Consider the following 19978-nt stretch of genomic DNA (forward strand, 5'->3'; position numbering starts at 1 on the left):
GTGTGGTGGTGTTGAGAGAGGAGGATGAAAAGTCCGGTTACGTCAAAAGTTATTGTTTTATCTTGAAAACTGCTTATTGACAGAATTTCGACTTGAAGAAATCTAGAGTTTCATCAGGTGCTTCCTAAGGATGCTTCTACGGAGTGTGTCATGTGTGCAAATTCATGTGGAAACATCGCTTCATCTTTTTCTTCATTGCGATTTGTTTCACAGGTGTGAACAAAGGTTTTTAGATGGACTGACGTTGCTTTAATTACTCCACAAAACTTGTTTGTTCAAGTGGGGTGTTTGAGGAAGCTAAGAATAGAAAAGTGTGCAAAGGCTTTTGGTTAATATGGCATACGACGATTTGAGTGCTTTGGAAAACGAGAGATGAGAAAAAATATCAAGGCATTGACAAAATGTTGAAGAGGTGGTGGAAGAAATTAAGGTGTTATCTTAGAGATGAAGTTTGAATAGGTTGAATGTGTCGTCCTGTATGTTGTATCAGTGATGTTGGCGTCTGGGAGATTGTTTTACTAGATAAAGTTGTCTGCACTGCTGTTGGCACTGGTGTGGGTGGTTTTCGTGCAGGGGCCGCCAGTTCAGTTTTATGGCCGTGTGTCTTTTGGTTTGCCGTTATCAGAGTTTTGGAGGCAGTATGTGTTTCTGCCACTCCTTGATTGTTTGCTGCTTCTACTGCTGCTGCTGTCTTCGGTTCTGGTTTGGTGTGGGGTGTGGTAGTGGTTGGGGTTTTATTGCAGGATTGCTTTGAGTGTAGTTAGGGGAGTTCTAGTGTTTGGGTGTGTTTTTGTTGTTGGCACCTGTTTTTGCTCCAACTTTGTGCTCATTTTGCTAGAAGTTGGCACCTGTTTTTGCTGTCTTCGATTCTGGTTTGGTGTGGGGTGTGGTAGTGGCACTGGTGTTGTTGACTCGGCTTTTCTTAAATATAGAGATTGTTTAAGAGTCTTTGAAGAGAAAATTGATGCTTTTTTCCTTATGTTGTTGGCCATCACCCTAAGTACTTGTGCAATAATATTTGTATAGATATTGGATCGATAGATATTGGATCGACCTCAACAATCGTATCTTAAATAATATGTTAGTTAAATGTACAAACAAATTCAAGCATCAAATCCAAGTGTATTTCAAAACATCGACACTGACACAGATGATTACGTTCAGTTATTTATTTTTTCCAATTTTTACCGATGTCGACCTGTCAGTGTTGTGCCCATATATGTGCTTCATAGCAATTTACAAGCAGCCCTGACCCATGCGGTTAGCTTATTTCAAGTCTTTTACATCACGTGCAATAACTAAAAAAAAAACTACTTATCTAAAAAATTGACAAATTCTAAAAAGACTAGTACACATTAGAAACATTTAGCTGAAAAGAGGCATACATTATTATAACCTCTTTTTTACAGACAAAAATATGTCATTGTAAAACTAAGGAATGTGTCATTCGTCATATTCAAGATGCTTTATCGTGAGAAATCTAATATAAAAACAATCAGAAAATGTGAAGAAAACTGTACATTGTCAATGTAAAAAAAAAAAAAAAAAAGGTGAAATGGCCACTGATCCTAACTATAACAAAGTTGTGGACGTCGTCGGTTCAAAAAATTAGTGATGACCTCGTCTGAGGACAGACAGAAATCCTCCAGATTTATCCCTGCGCCGCTCCTCTCCTTCATCTCCAACCTGTTCCACAAACATATAAAGTTTTACCCATGTCGTGGTCAAAAATGCAATATTATATCTAGCACATAACAAACAATACTGGCACTTGGATTCAAGTTTTCTATTTCTTCAAATGCAGACTTAAACTTCGATCCCTTCCCCCAACAATATGCTTTTATGTGAATCGTAACGTGTCGTATTAAGAGCCCGTTTGGATTAGGCTTATTTTGAACTTATGGAAACAGCTTATGCGTATAAATAAACTTTTATATTAATTTATAAGTTCTCACAAATGAAAACTGTATCTTCATAAACTACATTTACAAACTTATGAATAATACATACAAACTTATTTATTTGCATAAGCTCAAAATAAGCCTAATCCAAAGGCCCTTAAAAGCAATGCAGCCTTAGTGCTATAAGGTTCGCACGAGCACACACACTTATGCATGTTCATGTCACGATCTGTTGAATTGACAAATTTAGAATACTTAGGCATTCGATAATCTTTTGTAGAATATAAATTCAACCATTGAATCAGAATTGAAAGTTATCATCTATGAAGCACGGATACGGACACGGACACAAAACGGACATGCCGACACATCTAATAATTTGAAAAAAATCACATAATTCAGTGTAATTACAAGTGTCGGTGTCGGACACGACACGTATCCGACACCGAGACACGCCTAATCCAAGGAGTATTCGTGCTTCATAGGTTATCATCAATAGATCAAGTCTACAAACTTTCATACAATTCAAAGGCTATTGGATACTTCACGAAATCAATTTATTTTAAGATTAACATGTAATTTAAAATGTAAGTAAATATAAACTTTTAAATCATTTACTTATTTATACATGTCTAAATAGTCAGAAAATTTTGTATAAAATGATCGTCAAGAGAATATGAAATGATTTAATGTTCATTTCGCAAAATTCATATTTTACAAAGAGTTGTTAAAGGTGTTAGAATACTGAATTTAACATCTAATGTCAATGATCATGGCTCGCGCCTGCATGCGCATGCATGTGCAAGTATATTCTATGTTATAGTATATGCAAGACATGTCTAACTAATACTAGTACTACACAATCATATATGGATAAATAAGATTATTTTACTTTAATATAAATGTCTAGTTATGTTGAATAGGTGATCCACTCATGTGAGAGCTACTCACACATGACAAGCTCTCTATATGCATATAAGATAAAACATAAAGTGACCTCATTATACCTCCTTAGCTAACTGCTGCAGGCTCTCGATGATTTCAGAGAAATCAGGTCTTAAAGTTGGATCTTGCTGCCAGGATTTCTCAAGAAGCTGAACAAACTTCGGATGAGTGCTCTTGGGGATGGTGGGCCGTAAACCCTGAAATCCATTTAAATTATGGTAACATATAAACAATTCTCTATACAATATAGGGATTTGACACAATTATTAGACATTGTAAATTTTGTTTCTTTTTCTTGGCTAAAGGCTAATAGGCTAACTTCAGCTTTCAGTTATAATGACTGGTGGCGGAACCCTTTAACTTGTATGGGTGTTATGGAGTAGTTTTTTTTCTTCATCTTTTTAGTTGTGTTTTATTTGGCAACAGATACTTGATTTGTATTCTTTTGAGGAGTGATTCTCTTTGCACACCTTGCGCGAGATGAATTGCTCTTGGTGATTATTTATTTCATTTTGGCTTCTTCAAAAAAAATATATATATTCCCTTCCAGTTAACCATGCAAATCCCGTTCCCCAAACTTTCTAGAAGATAAGAGACGTTATCTTTCAAACTATTCCACCAACAGAATTCAAAGAATTACCTTCTGAACCACTCCTATAGCTGCCTGTAGAGGGGTCAAAAATTCATACGGAAGCTGGCAACAAAAACACAATAATTTACATGAGGTTAATATTGGAATAGCCATAAGGTAGTAACAGTAATAGGATAAATAAGGTATACCTTTCCAGTGAGCAACTCCCATAAAACAACTCCAAAACTAAATACATCCGCCTTGTGATCATACGGCTTGTGTTCTATAACCTTCAATGCAGAGTAATCATGGTAAGAAAATATGACAAGATGAGTGACATTTCTCATCTACCTTCACCACGATATTTAAAGAAAAGAAATGCCAACAAAAAGCATATTTTAGCTGGCAAATCCTGACATTCAGGGAAGCATTGTCAACCCTTCTAGTCTTCCAGTGAAAGCAGCAATGAATATTTCAACTTATCAAACTACAGCTTCTAGATATTAGAAGAGTAAATGCTACAACTTTGCCCTATATATAAGTTTTGCACATTTTCTACCAAAAATTTAAAGTCATTATTCTATAAAATAATGCTGCAGATATCCTTTTCCCCACACCGTATATGGAAATACAAATTTATCACACAACTCGCACGATGTTGATAGGTAGGTCAACTTAGGGGTGTGCGATTGAGTTGAACAGGGAACAGATAACAAAGAAATTCAAAACTGAACACTTCAGAACGGTGCTTCCTATACACTGGGAAAAGATGATTCGCTGCATACTTTGCTAGAGTTGATATGACAACATGTCTCTGGACCCCCTAAGTGGCTAATGAATAATGTCAAAAATTTCATTTGTTATAAATTTATAGAACAGCAAAACTCTGTAAAAATCGTCAAATTAATAAACATAAACACTTAACATTTATTAAGAATAAAACAATCAATCCTCAAAAGAAAATGGGTCTAGAAAACGCCAGGTAAGATTGTGTAAACTATTAGAGCAGCCTAATAAATAATAATAATACTATGAGAAGTTTACCTCAGGAGCCATCCAACGATATGTCCCAGTTTCTGCTGTCATAACTCCAGATTGAGCTCTCACTCTGGCAACGCCAAAATCTGCGACCTTTACAACCTGTGATGGAACGCATATAACTTTCACTTCTATATACCTGATTTATGTTATTCATTGTATTTATCCATACATATGGTATGCTGTGTCTGTGGGTGTCTGCATGCGTGTGTGTGAGACCATATATAAAAATTAGAGGAAACATACACCATTTTCATCCATCAAAAGATTGGCAGCCTTCAAGTCTCTATGGATTATGTTATGTTGGTGCAGATAGTTCATTCCTTTAGAAACATCAATTGCAACTTTGAGCACGGTAGGAAATTTAAAAAACCCTTTCTGCTTATGTAGGTAGTCATACACGCTTCCACCAGACATAAACTCTGATATGTTAAAAAAAAGAAACATTTTAATGGGGTTGACGATTGCTAAATATTTAAGACCACGTCTATTCAATTATTATACTTCATAATGTATTCAGTGAATTTCACCTGTAACTATGCATAAGCGTGGGGGCTGGGTACATGCTCCCATGAATTGTACAACATTCTTGTGTCGAACCTTTCTGCAAGTTCCATCAGCAAGTTTGTAAATGCACACTTTTATTAAAATGGAAACACAACTAAAATCAATTTGAATTTTGCAAATTTTTTCCTCCTAAAAAAGGAAAAAATTATCAACAAGCTAGCTATATGAAAAGTTCGCCATATGATGACTAGAACCAAGAAATTAGTCAGAATGCAGATATTATACGTTCTTGTAGCTCATCCACCTGAGTTGTGCCATCTTTTTTCAGATAGATAGATTTGATATCTTAATAAGCATACTTTTTGACATTATAACCATTCTGATATGCAAAATATTATCTCAATAAACAAGTATTCAAATGGTAAAAATGAGCAAATTTAATACAACAAACCTCATGATGTAGACTTCCTGTGCAAACTCTTTCTGCATTTCTGAACTAACATGCTCAGCCTTGAGAACTTTGATGGCTACTTCCTGGCTACAATATATACCTTTATATCTGATATAATTAAAGAACTGGTTAATTAAAATTAAAGTAATATATGCGCCTTCAAATAACGTCTGTGAAACTAACACAAATGCATAATTCAAGATATCTGTGTACTTACAGTTCACCGTATGACGCAGATGCAATTTGAGTTCCATATTTCAAATGTTTGGGATCTATTTCCCAAACATCTGTCCCATCATTTGGAATTGTAAAACGATCCAGTTCATTTTTCATCCTTGATTGATCGCACTCATCAACAGATGATACTGACTGCTGACTGGACCTCTCACCTCTCTGAAAGTGTTCGATAAAAATTCAAATACCGAACTTTAGTCAAATTGACTATATAGCAGACATCTAGAAACAGAGAAAAAACCAATGTTACCTCAATCTTCAAGACTTCTTTTTCCAAAGTTTCTTTTAGCTTCTCTGTTTCCTGTTTTCAAACCAAATAATCAAACAGAGCAACATTAGCTAAACCTTTTCAAAATACTTTGACAATATTAAGAGAACGAAACCTATGGCAGATAGTGACATCAAGTATTTTAGAATAATAAAAAGCAGATTTGAGCCAGTATGGATGATAAGCCGGTGTTTGTGAACTGAAATATGGTAGCTGTAACATGATTTAGATGAATATGAATTCTAATATTATGATTTTCAAGTTAACTATAAGGGTCAATGACATTAAATTTTCAAGGAAATTGCTCACGTTTATTCTGTTATGCATCTATCTCTACAAACTGGTAACGGTAACAAATGATTACCAACGTACCTCATAGGGCCATCCTTCAACAACAAACACATCTAATGAGAACCCATCAGTTGTCGAGAAAGCATGTGCCTCTTGGATGTTCAGTCCAACCTCAGCAAGCAAAGCAGTTAACTGCAGAAGCAAACACACCTTTGAGATGATCTCGTTTATCACACGGGGTTCAGGTTTACTCCTAATTAAGTGTACATACTACATAAGTTGGGTGATGTGTGTAGGTTAGGTTTGAATGCCTGTTCTGGCTGAGTCAAATGCTATCTCAACCATCAACCATTAAGTGTACATGCTACATAAGTAGGGTGATTGTGTGCAGGTTAGGTTTGAATGCCTGTTCCGGCTGAGTCAAATGTTGTCTCAACCATCAATCATTTATTACAATAATATATAAACCAAAAGTGATGGACTCCAAATTTGTGGTACTTGTTTAGAAATCGGTAGTTTTAATATATATATATATATATATATATATATATATATATATATATAAAAGAAAAAAACTGTCACATACCTGGCTGAGAAGCTTTGGCTTGTCATCTGTTGAGACGGTGATTTCATGCATGGGCCTACATCATTTTAAGCGACAGATGTTTGATATTTTTTTTTACAATGCATCCAAAATTTAATTAAAATACGAGAACAAAAATTTCACAAATCATTTGAGGTATAATATCTGTACACCCATCATTCAAGCTTAGATAGACATATCTTGTGTGTGCAAGTTCTTCGGTTTGTATTGTAGATGATTGGCAAAGATAATATGTATTCGTTAAGACCAGATTGCCATACAAAGAATAATTATCAACATCTCAACCTCAAGAGTGCCAAAGAGATACTAATATAATTGAAAAGCAGATATATGGAAAATGCTAGTGTTATAGAAGAGCGGAGTTAAATCTTCAGATACACCCCAACATGAAAAGAAAAGGATAAGTAATGTAGATTCTAGGTCATTGTTCAAAGATATTTTCCAGGTCTAGGCCTAAACAAAAGCTTGCAGCAGAAATTTCACCGTGAATATTGCACACTGGCATGTACAGATTGTTCTTCTTCCAAGTCTTCAGAATCATTTTCTTCAAGAGCCAGTGCTTCAAGATTAGGAGAAGAACCAAAAGCAGGAGGTGGAAGTATACTACCGACAGAAAAAAAGATAGAAAACAGAATCAGAATTGCATATTACAGCCATTGAACCCAATTAACTGGAATAATGGGTGGTGCTTAACACATAGCTACTACTTGAGCTTTATGATAAGAGACCCATAAAAGTTTACTTTTTATGAAATCAGGATAATAAGTGAGAAAAAAATACCCTTGTTTGCTCGAGTACTTTGAAGAGCTTTGACCAGAATCTACCCCAGGAGCACATGATTGGAAAGAGTCAGCTGAGTTTCCATCAGATGAGGGATGAAGCTGCACAAAGATTCCAAGACCAAAATGATATTGTCCACATGGAACAAAGTAAATCATATGAATCATACCACTAAGGTATGAAAACTGAAACTGAGAAGAACTTGAATACCACGGGGGAAAGCCATAATCTTTACAATTCAGAGGCATGAAAAATAATCTTAAAAATATCTGATTACTTCACAAGTTATATGCTCTTGTGAAAGAAAATAATTACAGACATATTAGTGACACATCAACAAAAGGGACCTGTTCAGATTTGTCTCAACTACAAAGCTAGTGTACAAAAATTGGCTCAAATGAATCATCCACAGTGTTATATGAAAACACGTTGAAATTCAAAAATTCCATATTTCTTCGGTCAAACACGTGCAGAGTAAATGTTAATTGTGCTCATGACCACAAACCAAGACCCGTATGTCGAAATTAAAAGCACGTGTAATTTCAGTTGCAAACAAGCATTTAAAAATTGACTTTTGTTTCTAATATAAGTAACCATCGTGACTTTTGTTTCTCACCTTGGCTTACACCTTCTCACCGGTATGCCTAATCAATTTAACTTCAAATCACATATAAAGCAACACAATTGGAGTATGGTATAATTGTAGCACGTAAAAGATAGTGAATTGTGCCAACTATGTTATTGCATTAATGACTGTGTATGAATTTGCAAATCGGCTGCATGTGAAAGAAAACATTTCATTCAAGGCTTGAGAGTCTAGGCAGGGAAATAAAATCTACTCAAATAAATTACAAACAATTCACAGAATAAATTGCTCCAAAGGGTTTGCAACAACAAAAAAAACACCATTAAACTTTAAAGGCTTGATCTTAGTCAGTTTGTAAAAGCACATAGAGATAACAGGCAATCCGTGATTAGAACATATACATTTTAAATGTTGATCCTCCACCAATAATGAAATGAACCACTTCTGAATGATGGTAATCGATCGGTCAACAACAATACACATAAAAACAACAATGTCACACCACACGAAATCACTAAGAAGTAAAAAACTGCAAAGATTTGACTTAATAGCATGAAGAACACAGCAACGTAAGTAAGAATCAAGAACCAAGTTACCTGAACTAAGTGAACTTCAATCGAAGGCCTATTAGCAGGATCATGTGCTAAATGTAGTAATCTCTTGTGCATAAGAACATCTTCTGCTCTTTCCACATTCACATCTAACGCATACCTGCATTACACAATACATTAAAATCAAATCTCTCTCCAAAACTCTAAACCAAAAATACTTTTACGATAAAACTCGAAAAACCTGATCAACCATACTCTACATCAAGTAAACCGAATCACAAAATTCATCAAAGCAAATTATCATGATTCAATATCTTGCATGCATACGGTTTCAACAGAATTATAAAAAACGTTAATAACAAAAAAACAAAATCACTGTTAAATCTTAATTGATTCCACTTGATAAATTCACGATTAAAACAAATGAATCCACTACAAAAACTTCAGATAAAAGTAATCACAAAAAATAAAAATAACAGAACATTCACAAAGAAATGGTGAAAAACACGCAAATGTAGAGAAGAGATGCGATAGGAAAATGACCGTGAAGGAAGACGGTTGAAGTGATTCCAAAGCTGATCATCGAAGCCAGGTTGCATAGCTTCTTCGTTGCCGGAATCTTTAAGCCGACGGAGAATTTCATTGTACACTTCCACTTTTTGCCGCTGTTGCCGACTTTGCGCCGGAATTGACGACGACGTGCGGTGGTGTATTCCGCTGCCACAGCTCTCGTTGTCTTCCATAGCCACCGTCACCATCGAACGAAAGATATAATGCGTTGCGTTTCACGTGAAATGAACAACCCAAATTGCGCTTTTATTGTGATGCTGAATGAAGGAGAGAATTGTCTGTTCATTATAAATTATTCATATGTAATACTCCCCGTCCCAAATTGTATGATGTTTTGGCTATTTTAGAGGTATTAAGAAATATAATTAATATTATGTGGGGAAGAGAAATTATGAGTTGTTTTACAAAATTATCCCTAATAAATGGTATGGAAAAGATAAATAAAATAATTGAAAGAAAAGAGAGTAATTAATAGTTAAGGATATAATAGGAAAAGTAACATTAATATTTCATTGGTATTGTAAAACGACATATAATTTGGGATAAATTTTTTTTCCAAAGCGACATACAATTTGGGACGGAGGGAGTATAAATATATTATGTAATTAATATATATTTTTCAGTCAAAAAAGAGTTATATTTTAACTTTAAGTGTTCTACCAAAAATATATTTTTTTAAAACTTTAATGAGACTATACTATATATAATTATATATCTTATCCCTTTTAAAAAAAGTATATCTTATCTAGATGTCTTTATAATATCATTGTGTAAAAATATAATCAAATAATTATATGATGAAATGTTATTATATCTTACAATAAAAAGAATATTTTGATCAATTAGTATACTAATTGAACTTAGTTCTCTCTTATCTCCTTCTCAAACCCTAACCGTCATCCCTTTCTTCTTCTTCCTTTTCTTCTTCTTCTTCCTTTTCTTCTTCTTCTTCTTCTTCTTCTTCTTCTTCTTCTCTGAGTTGTTTTTCCTTCTATCCTAATTGAAAAGTGATTTCACATATTTTCTGTTTTCTTTCGTTTGTTTTTGTAATTTCGTCGTCTCTGAACGACTCTGTTTGTTTTGATTTTCCGTCTTTGTGCGGTGTTTATTTGATTCAGGTGGAAAGATTAGCTTTGAGCAAGTGCAAATCCGATCAATGACAATGACTTTGGCGTCGTCAACGTTGTAGATCCGGAGACAGAAGTATTCTGGAGACTTGAATATAGGCATATTAGTCATATTTGCTGGCATAGATACTTTTCCATTTTATGTTGTTAACATGGATGCTGTGAGTTTGTTCACAGATTCATCTTTTTTGTTTTTAGCAAACTTGAATTTGTATTATATCGATGTACTCTATCAATTTAAATGAATGAATATCGTTTACTTTTGTCAAAAAAAAAAAAAAAAAGTAATTGAACTTAGTTATAATTGTGTGCCAAGTTTATATATATATATATATATGATTGAGGTATTTTTCTAATTTTCCAATCTATCATAGGAGCATTTCTAATTAGATTATTTGTGAAAAGTTCCCTTGGAAGCTATTGATATGACCGCCATGTGAACACTTGAGATAGTAGTTCAGTGATAAGAATTTATTTAGTTCGAATATCATCAAAACGATCGTAAAATATACTATTTGTTAGTATCATTTATTGATAAAACGTTTCCTTTAAAAAATTATTTCTATTGTAAGAAATTGATAATTTGAGTTCTTATAAATTACTACCACCATGTGGTTGTTATTAGAAAAAAAATTATAGATTTTTTTAGTTTTATTTGTAAGAAAATATCACAACTTTTATGTTTTATTTATTTATGTTTCTTCTTATTATATTGAAACAAAAATTGAGCAATTGTTTATAAGTAATATGACATTATGATTACTCACATTTAAGCAACTTAAGGCGGGTGCCCGTGGAAGGTTATTTAAGATATGTTTTTCAATCTTATAAAAAAAGAGTAAACTTTTCATCTCAAATAACAGTTTGTTTTTCTTTAGTAAAAATATAGTGTGTAACGTGTGATTGTACCCAAAAAAAATGTGTAACATGTGCAAGTGTGAGGAGCTGTGAATATTCGACGTGCAACATGTTCTAATTTTTAATTTTATTTATATTATTCATCATATTATATCTAACATGTTCTGATTTTTTAAGTTGGTTTGTTGATCACATTGTGAAAAAAATGGTTATCATCATATGGCGAATCGGCTTGTAGTATAGGGCGCGAGATACCAGTTCTTGACAATATGGTTTCATGATTTGATTTGACGGTCTTTATTTAAGGTACTAATTTGATTTAGTAAATCCTATAGGGACATTAAGGTATTTAGTAGGGACATTAAGGTAACGAAAGTGGATATATCAGATAAAAATGATGGCATTTCACTTTTGTCATTTGATGTTTATCATAAGTAATTTTTTGAATGAAGTACTGTTTTCTTTAAACTACCTGTAGATATTTTTTTGTTTTCAGATAAGTAGCCGTGTAATTTTACAGGCATTTCTAATTTGTTTTGATAGGAAAGAAATTAACTTGTAAAAAATAAATGATTAAAATTCTCAAATAAAAAAGAAACACTAAAATCTATATACCAAAAAACATTTGAACGGGATTATTTGTGTGTCTTTTCGTTTAATTCCGGATTCAAACTCAACAACGTAATATAATTGCGTTAAAATTCACGAGAATGTTTTGTTATCTATTTTAATCATATCTTTTTCTGATTCGATAGATTAATGTCTTTAGTTATACATAAAAAATAAAAAAATTAGAAAAAAGTCGCATATGCATACACTCCCTCACACAATATCAAATGTAAAGCTTTATTTTTTTGAAGAAAAATATATATAATCCATGTTAAAAAATATTGGTAAAAACAAAAAATACATGATAAATATCCCACATAATTGGAGTGAGACCTATCATCACGCCAAATACTACCAATTCCAGTCAAATAGACAATTGCAAAACTGGAATGGAAGTTCATAAAATAGCATATCCATTATTGGCTGGAAAACTACAAAGTTAGCATGAATGATGTGGCATATTCTTGGCACCCACACATTTGGATAAGCTCTCACCCTACAAAGTCCATTATGGCCTTCTCAACAAAAAAGGATTTCATTCCTAATAGTTTATTTCTTTATTTAAGCAGGGTGGGTGTTACCAAAAAAGCAGGGTGAGATATGGACATACCTTTTACTTATAGAAGGTTGTACAATATTAAATATTTGTATATTTCGAAATTTGTCAAAAAATTTAAATTTTTTATTGTTGACAAAAGTTATTATGCATAAGTCAATTCTTTATGCATCCTGCATAAACATTCACAACCATCAGATTTATTATACACGAGTAATAATCCTAGGTCTCTCAGCTCACACTCTCACAACCATCATATTTGCTCCGACGTGACTCACCCTACACTCTCACAACCATCAGATTTGCTCCGACGTCTCTGTCTCTATCACGTTCTCTTTCTTTGTAACTGTCTCGATCGTGACCATGGTCACGGTCCCAATCCCAACGGTCAGAATCAGAGGGTTTGGGATCGGAGGAGCGATTGTTGTTATTAGTGGAAAGGAGAAGTTCTTCTTGGTCACGTTTGTGACCGGCGACTTGATTGTAGCGGCGTTCGAGTGCTTGATCAAGGCTTGAATCCGAGCTTTGGGTTTGGTTTAGGTGATCTTAGCACTAGCCGATGGTGGTCGCCTCCTCTATTCGAGGCTGATTTTCGACAGTTCTGTTTTCAATTACACCTCGCTGGATCAAAGAAAACCATTAAGTACATCTAATGGTTTTGGAGTGCAACTCACAGAAACCATTTCCACAGCAAAATGATTTTGGAGTCAAACTCACAGAAACCATTTCCACTGCAAAATGGTTTTGGAGTCCAACTCACAGAAAACATTTTGGCATAATGGGTTGAGATTTATGCAGGGTGCATAAAGATTCCTTATGCATGATAACCGCAACCTTTGGTTTTAGTTATTTATAATTACAAGTTAGTTTTGGATCATCTCAAACTAGTTTTTGTTCGATTGTAAAAAAAAAAAAATACTAGTTTTTGTTTTAAACGGCAAATATTGGTACTGTCAATTATATTGTGACAGTTTCGATCGAATCCAAACTATTTATTGCTACAATGTTACACGTCTTAACTCTCTACTTTATTTTTCAAAAAAAAAAAAAAAAAAAAAAAAAAAAAAAAAAACTCTCTACTTTATAACCCTTTTAACCCCAGGGGAAAAAATGGTAACTTATGGTTTCTCTCAAATTTACCAAATTTTAAGCATATAAATTGGAAAGAATAACCTTTTTGGGGACTATCACGGTTATAACAATTCTCAAGGCTTAAAGAATGTTGATGTATAATACCCAAAAAAAAAAAAAAAAAGTTGATTATTTATAGATCATCTATCAAAGAGGCGATCACGCTAACTACTAGGCATCGCAATGGGGTGGGGTGGGGACGGATTTTACCTTCCTCATCCCCATACCCGATTCTCATATACTTACCCGTTACCCTACTCATATCCAACGGGGATGAGAAATTGAATCTCATCCCCGTCCCCGCATTGAATAATTTTTTTAATAAAAAATAGAAGGTTTTTAGCATCCTCAAGAGCAACGTTGTAATACATTATACAACAATAAGCTCACTTTCACATTTGTTAGACAAAATGATTTAGTTGATCCTTTAAATAGCAATGGTAGTTTTTATTAACATGGCAATTATCAAACAAAATAACATAACATATCAACATAGAGTAATTTTTTACATTTGGGACGGGTTTGGGTATGGGTTCGGGGTGGGTACATATATACATGTTACCCGTCCCATACCCGTGTTTTGAGATCGGGAAAAACCCATACCCATACCCAAACCCAGTCAAAATGGGGAAAACCCATCAAATTGGGTTTGGTTCGGGCGGGTAACCACGGATATGGATTTTATTGCCATGCCTACTAATACAGAAGTAATTGAATCGATGTCATCATGGAATATGAGTCAACTTTTTATCAACTAAATATATATTTGTTGGCGATTGGAAAGTATAACGGATAACTCTAAACATTGATGATATGTATCTAATACTACCTCCGTCCCTAATTATAAGGTCCTTTTAAAAAAAATAACGCGAATTAAGATAATGAATATTTGTATTAAATATGTTTGTAATTATTATTGTTTTTACAATTTTATGCTTTAAGAGAGAGGGTTGGTTTATGTTTTCAACATGTTATTTATTGCCGATTGAAGGAAAAGATGTATAATAAATAGGGGCATATGTATGTAAATAAATAATTAATGTAGTTGGAAATAACAAAGGGGTCTTATAAAAGGGACAAAAGAAATTCTCAAAAGGGTCTTATAATTAGGGATGAAGGTAGTATAAAGTTTATGACAATGACTTCTTTTAAATAATAATTGAAATATAGATTAATGTATGCACCAAATAGATATTTGTAGAGATATAAGGAATTAACCTAAAAAATTACAGATATATTAGAAATCAACCATTTATTTGAGCATATCTCAGTTGATATTAATATTACGATATGCAAGATATCGAGGTTCGGATCATAAACACTCCTCTAATTTTTAGTCATTATGCTAAAAAAAATCAACCTAAAGAATGACATCGTGGTATAACTAATTTACACTTTCAATATATACAAATTAAATTTATTAAAATATACATTTAATTTTCATACAGTATCAGTATAAAATATCTTTTTCTATTGAGAAAAAAAAAGGATCTTTCATTCATAAAAAAAATAGCATTCATATTTAAAATATATGTATTTTAATTTATAATATAATAAATGATTAAGGGTAAAAAATGAAATTTAGTTAGAATAATAAGGGTAAAATTGGAATTAAAAGTGGGAAGTTATAAGCTATAAGCTCAAACGCTACTTGGAATAGCTTCTAAAAAATAGTTTATAAACTCGTGAAATAAGCTATAAGTTCATGGTGAAAAAGTGTTATCAAACAGAACTTTTTTTTATCAAACAAACTTATAAGCTATAAGCTAAAAGTTAAAAGCTCTTTTTTGAATGTTACCAAACAGACCCCTAATGTTTTTTTTAGAGGAGGAATATCTAAATTTCTTATCACTTCATGCAATTTAGTATATACCTTTATTCTTTGAAATATACGGCATCAAATTTATTGTCATATAAAATGTACTGATATGATTGTTGATGGTTCCGAAACAAGTGCAATTAGTCAATTTTATTTTACATAAAACCCGGTATCATATAGTTAGATCTTTGATTACCATTATAAAATGGAAGAAATGATAGTCAATTTGTTCATTTTCTGAAAGTATTTGAAGAGCTTAACGACGATTATGCGAATCAACTTAAACAATATTATCACATTGACAATCATCGATTTATATAATATTAGTCAGGTGACTGCTAACATATCCATCCAATAATCAATTAAGAAAATAATAGACATCATGTGGGATGAGGAAATCCGAGTATGCAAACACAAGGTTGACCTGCACCAGTTGTTGTTACTACCACAACAATGCATGGGAATCACATGGGGGAAGAATAAACTGCCAGCATGGAAAATAATAGTAGCAGCTTACTATGTCAAATTGTAAATTAATTAAGCGAAAGAGAATCCTTGGGTAACCATGAAAAACCGTAAATATTGATAACTAAACTTTGTCAAAAGATTTGTGATACGTAAAAGTAAGATCAACTCCATTGGGGTCAATTTGAAAGTATGATCATTGGGGTCGCCGGTATGGAATAATGGTTGGTTACTTGTTGAAGTAATTAACGCATTGTTTACTTTGATTAAAAAATATATATTACTGTCACATTCTGTTTTGATTTTTTACTTGAATAAAATATGTGAGGTAAATTAATGGAACTTAATACAAGATTTATAAAGTTCACTATTGAAGTAATAATGAGTAATGTAGCATAATGGAACATATAAAATAACTATTGATAGAGTTCATCATTAGAAGTGCTCTGCAAGATCAAACATTTGACTATTTATTTAAGGATTATATTAACAAAATACACTTATGACACTTGTTAAAGAAACCAAAAGTAATATGTTTACATTGGATTCAACAATGTTTTAACCTTTAAAAAGTTAAATTCATCACTTTTAGCAATTTTTCAATACAATATTTCTATTTTGGCTTAATACAAGCTTTGGTCCCTTAACTTATTTTTGGATTTCATTTTGGTCCCTTAATTATAAAGTGTCTCAATTTGGTCTCTTATCTTTACTTCCGTTAATCAAATTAGTCGTCTCTGTTATTTTTTTGCAAAATTTGTTAAACACTTTCCACATGTCATTTAGGATTTGTGATCAATGGTTGTATGGAGACACAAACATATATGATAACTTTTTATTGTCTTTCCATATTTTCTAATTTCCTAAAAATAAAAATAAAAAATTTCATCCGGCAGCTTCTCTGGCTCTATTCCTTCTTCATCTCTTATAGTCAAAAGGTATAACATAGGACAGCTTGGTAGACCTGAGCCAAGTTATGGTGTTTCTGCAGACGTGCAAGAGTATAAGTGCCATGTTGAACTTCAGGGTCTCAGCCCCACCCCACCTTTGGCTGTGGGAAGACTGTAACCCATTATATGGAAAGCATCCTTTCGCGTATATTGAATAAACTTCCACTTGAAGAGCCCAATCATGATGCATACCCACAATGTTAAAATCCTAATTCTCTTGCAAAAAATAAATAAATCTGCGGCTCATCCTGCGTATAGGACTTTTCTTCCTAAGCTCCTGTAAGTTCCGGCTCATCCAATTCTTTTGATTGAATAAGCATGTCAAATAGCAAAGACAGTTGGTATATGGTTCAAGTTTCTTTTAGCTTAATTCCAAGTTTTGGGTTCTAATTCAGTCCTATAAAAAGCAGTGGTGTTAAATTCTTAGAGAGGTTTTTTATGTTACTGAATTCCATCAGCTCAAAATATTATTCAATAAGTTGCGTCTAAATGATACTTAATTTTTATTTTTAGTTTAAAAAAATGTCCAAGCTATCTACTATATTCAAGCTTTGGTTGATAACATTTTTAGTATATACCATTTCACTATACATAGCCATGTTGGCAAAACTTTACGAATGCATTTTTAATGAAGCAGACATGTAAATTGCTGTAAAAAAAAACCTGAAGGTTGAAAAAATAAATGTGAACATTGATGATTTCTTTTCATTTTATCATACTTGAAAAAGAAATTGATCAAAGTGGAATTGAAGCATTAATAACATGAAAGGCATGCAGCAATTGAAGAGCGCTGAGGTGGCAAGATGACCCTTGGAGGCACGAAGGGGCATTCTCTTTTTATAAGAAGAAGATCAGGGTTGACCATTTATAACTTTCGGCTTGGAGATGATCTACATTGCTATCATTCATTTTTTATTTGCTCGAAAACCACTTATAGGCATGATTTATTTATTTTTAAATATCTCCTATGTAACAAAACAAATTTTGGATTAGAGGAGAGGAACTTTACTCCATCAGGGAGGATGAACATTATCACAAAGTAGGAGACATAAGAAGAACAGGTCCTTTTTCTTTTGAAAAAAGAAAGAACCATAAGGATGTAGAAAAGCATTGATTGAATTGAATGTCTCAATTCCTTTACCATGTAAACCATATTTAGAAGCCAACTCAAGATTAGGCTTGTAGCTCACGAGTTAGCTTAGATGAGCTGCTTAGTGCTAGCAATTTAGCACAATCAATTGTGTATCAACAAGCCAACTCAAAATATTGTAAACTTCATCCAAAAAATATGGGGTTTTCATATGAACTGTTCCGGGTGGTCGAAGATTTTTAGCATTTGGTTTTTAAACTCCATTTCAACACCAAAACATGTCTGATTAAAATGAGATTCAAATGATTATTTACTTAATTTTAATACAATTTTCCACTAAAAAAAATAGGTTTTACTATTTTTGATTTAACACTAACAAGTTATCATAAATGGTGGTTAGCCACTACTCTAATCATTATTCAAGCCACATTCGACTAACACTTTGACCACCACCGGTCAATCAACATTTCGAATCACCAATTCAATAACCACTATGGACCACCTCTAATCATCATTTTATACACCTCTATTCTCCAATTTGACCACAACCAACTACCATCATTACCACCACACCGACCATCACCAACCACCATTTCGACCACCATCATCTAACGATCTAACCATTCTTGATCACCACTTCATCAACCTTTGACTACCACTATTACCACCATCAGTCAGCACTCTGACTATTGTCAACCATTGCCAGCCACCACTTTGATTATCATCGATCACTAAGAACCATCACCGTTCACCACACCAACTACCACAATGACTACTTATCCGACCACCATAAAAAAATATTGGTCACTGCAATCGATCACCACTTCATCCACCTGCAATCAACAATCCTACCACCACTCTAGCCACTACTCCGACCACCAAAAATCACCACCATTCACCACATTGACTACTACTCACTCTGTCTGCCATCCATCACCACCAACTACCACATTACCAACCACTGCGGCGACCGCCAACCACCACTGATCACCACTTCGACAAACATTTGCGAGAACCACCATTTTCAAACATTATTAAAATTACCACCACTTTGACCATGTTTGTATGTTCTTTTGCGTCGATTCTGTTAGTATTTGGAAAACTTGTGGTCTGGATAATGTGTATGTGTTTACCTAAGGGCTGGATCTTCTCTCTTGGTGCAAGAAGATTGACTTGAACCGTGTGTTTATCATCATGTTGGTGGTGTAGTGTACTGGAAACGAATTCACTTTTAAAAATCATAGAGCATGTGTTCAAAATAGTGCGGCTAAAGTTTATTTCCTGGCGAGTTCTTGTTCTACTGCGTTTGGTATGCATTTGGCTGATTCTTTACTTGTTGGATGTTGCTACACCTTGCCTTGTGGCATGGTCTCATCCAGTTGGGGGGTTTTATGGGACCGCGAAGCTTTGGCTAATATTTAATATTTATATGGTCTTGTTAACGAGTGCCTCCGGGGCATTCTTTAAACAATTCATCAAAATAAAAAATCATTCCATTCCTATTGATAAAAACTTACTATTTAAAGCCCTTAGAGTGTCCGGGAGCGCTCATTAACATTTCCCTATTCTGTATACAAAAATTATGGCAATTTTTCATGGTTTAAGTCTTTATTGAGAGGTGGTAGGAGGGTTATTTGCTTCTCTAATTCCCTCCAAGAGGGTTATTTGCTTCACTAATTCCCTTCAAGCAGTTTTAATCAAAGATTGTGTATCGGTTAACCACAGATTTACTAATACGCATACGAAGATAACGTGTGAGTGGATTTTCTTGCTAATATTGGAGTGCAGTCCTCTTCATTCATGAAGTTGTCTAAACCTCCATTTGATTTTTATCTTTGATGTAAATTTTATACAACACCTCACTTAAGCTTCAAACTCGCAAACAAAACTTTAATGGCATGGGTTTATACACGTATAATGCAAACATGCTTCAGGAACTATCTCCAATATGGTGCCCCAATCTCATGGTATAAAAATAGTTTAAATACAAAACTTCAAAAATAGATCAGTGAAATATCAGTAAAACTAAAAAAGGTGGACTGCAACATAGTTTTTTAAATAGGGACTACAACATAG

The 19978-nt window shown here is 33.5% G+C and overlaps 1 protein-coding gene across 1 annotated transcript; it reads right to left on the reverse strand.

The window, feature by feature from the left end:
* Positions 1-1346: 1346 nt before the first annotated feature.
* Positions 1347-9568, reverse strand: LOC11444489 (serine/threonine-protein kinase STY46). Its single transcript, XM_003592640.4, has 16 exons — positions 9271-9568; positions 8773-8887; positions 7591-7691; positions 7294-7413; positions 6793-6847; positions 6288-6398; positions 5898-5948; positions 5631-5806; positions 5414-5521; positions 4986-5059; positions 4702-4877; positions 4462-4557; positions 3627-3707; positions 3487-3540; positions 2909-3043; positions 1347-1686 (listed from the first exon to the last, which is right to left on the reverse strand). Exons 1-16 carry the CDS (start codon positions 9483-9485, stop codon positions 1609-1611), a joined length of 1746 nt encoding a protein of 581 aa, XP_003592688.2. The 5' UTR covers positions 9486-9568; the 3' UTR covers positions 1347-1608.
* Positions 9569-19978: the final 10410 nt, after the last annotated feature.

Source organism: Medicago truncatula, chromosome 1 (assembly GCF_003473485.1).
Source record: "Medicago truncatula cultivar Jemalong A17 chromosome 1, MtrunA17r5.0-ANR, whole genome shotgun sequence".
Classification (NCBI taxonomy): Eukaryota; Viridiplantae; Streptophyta; class Magnoliopsida; order Fabales; family Fabaceae; genus Medicago; species Medicago truncatula.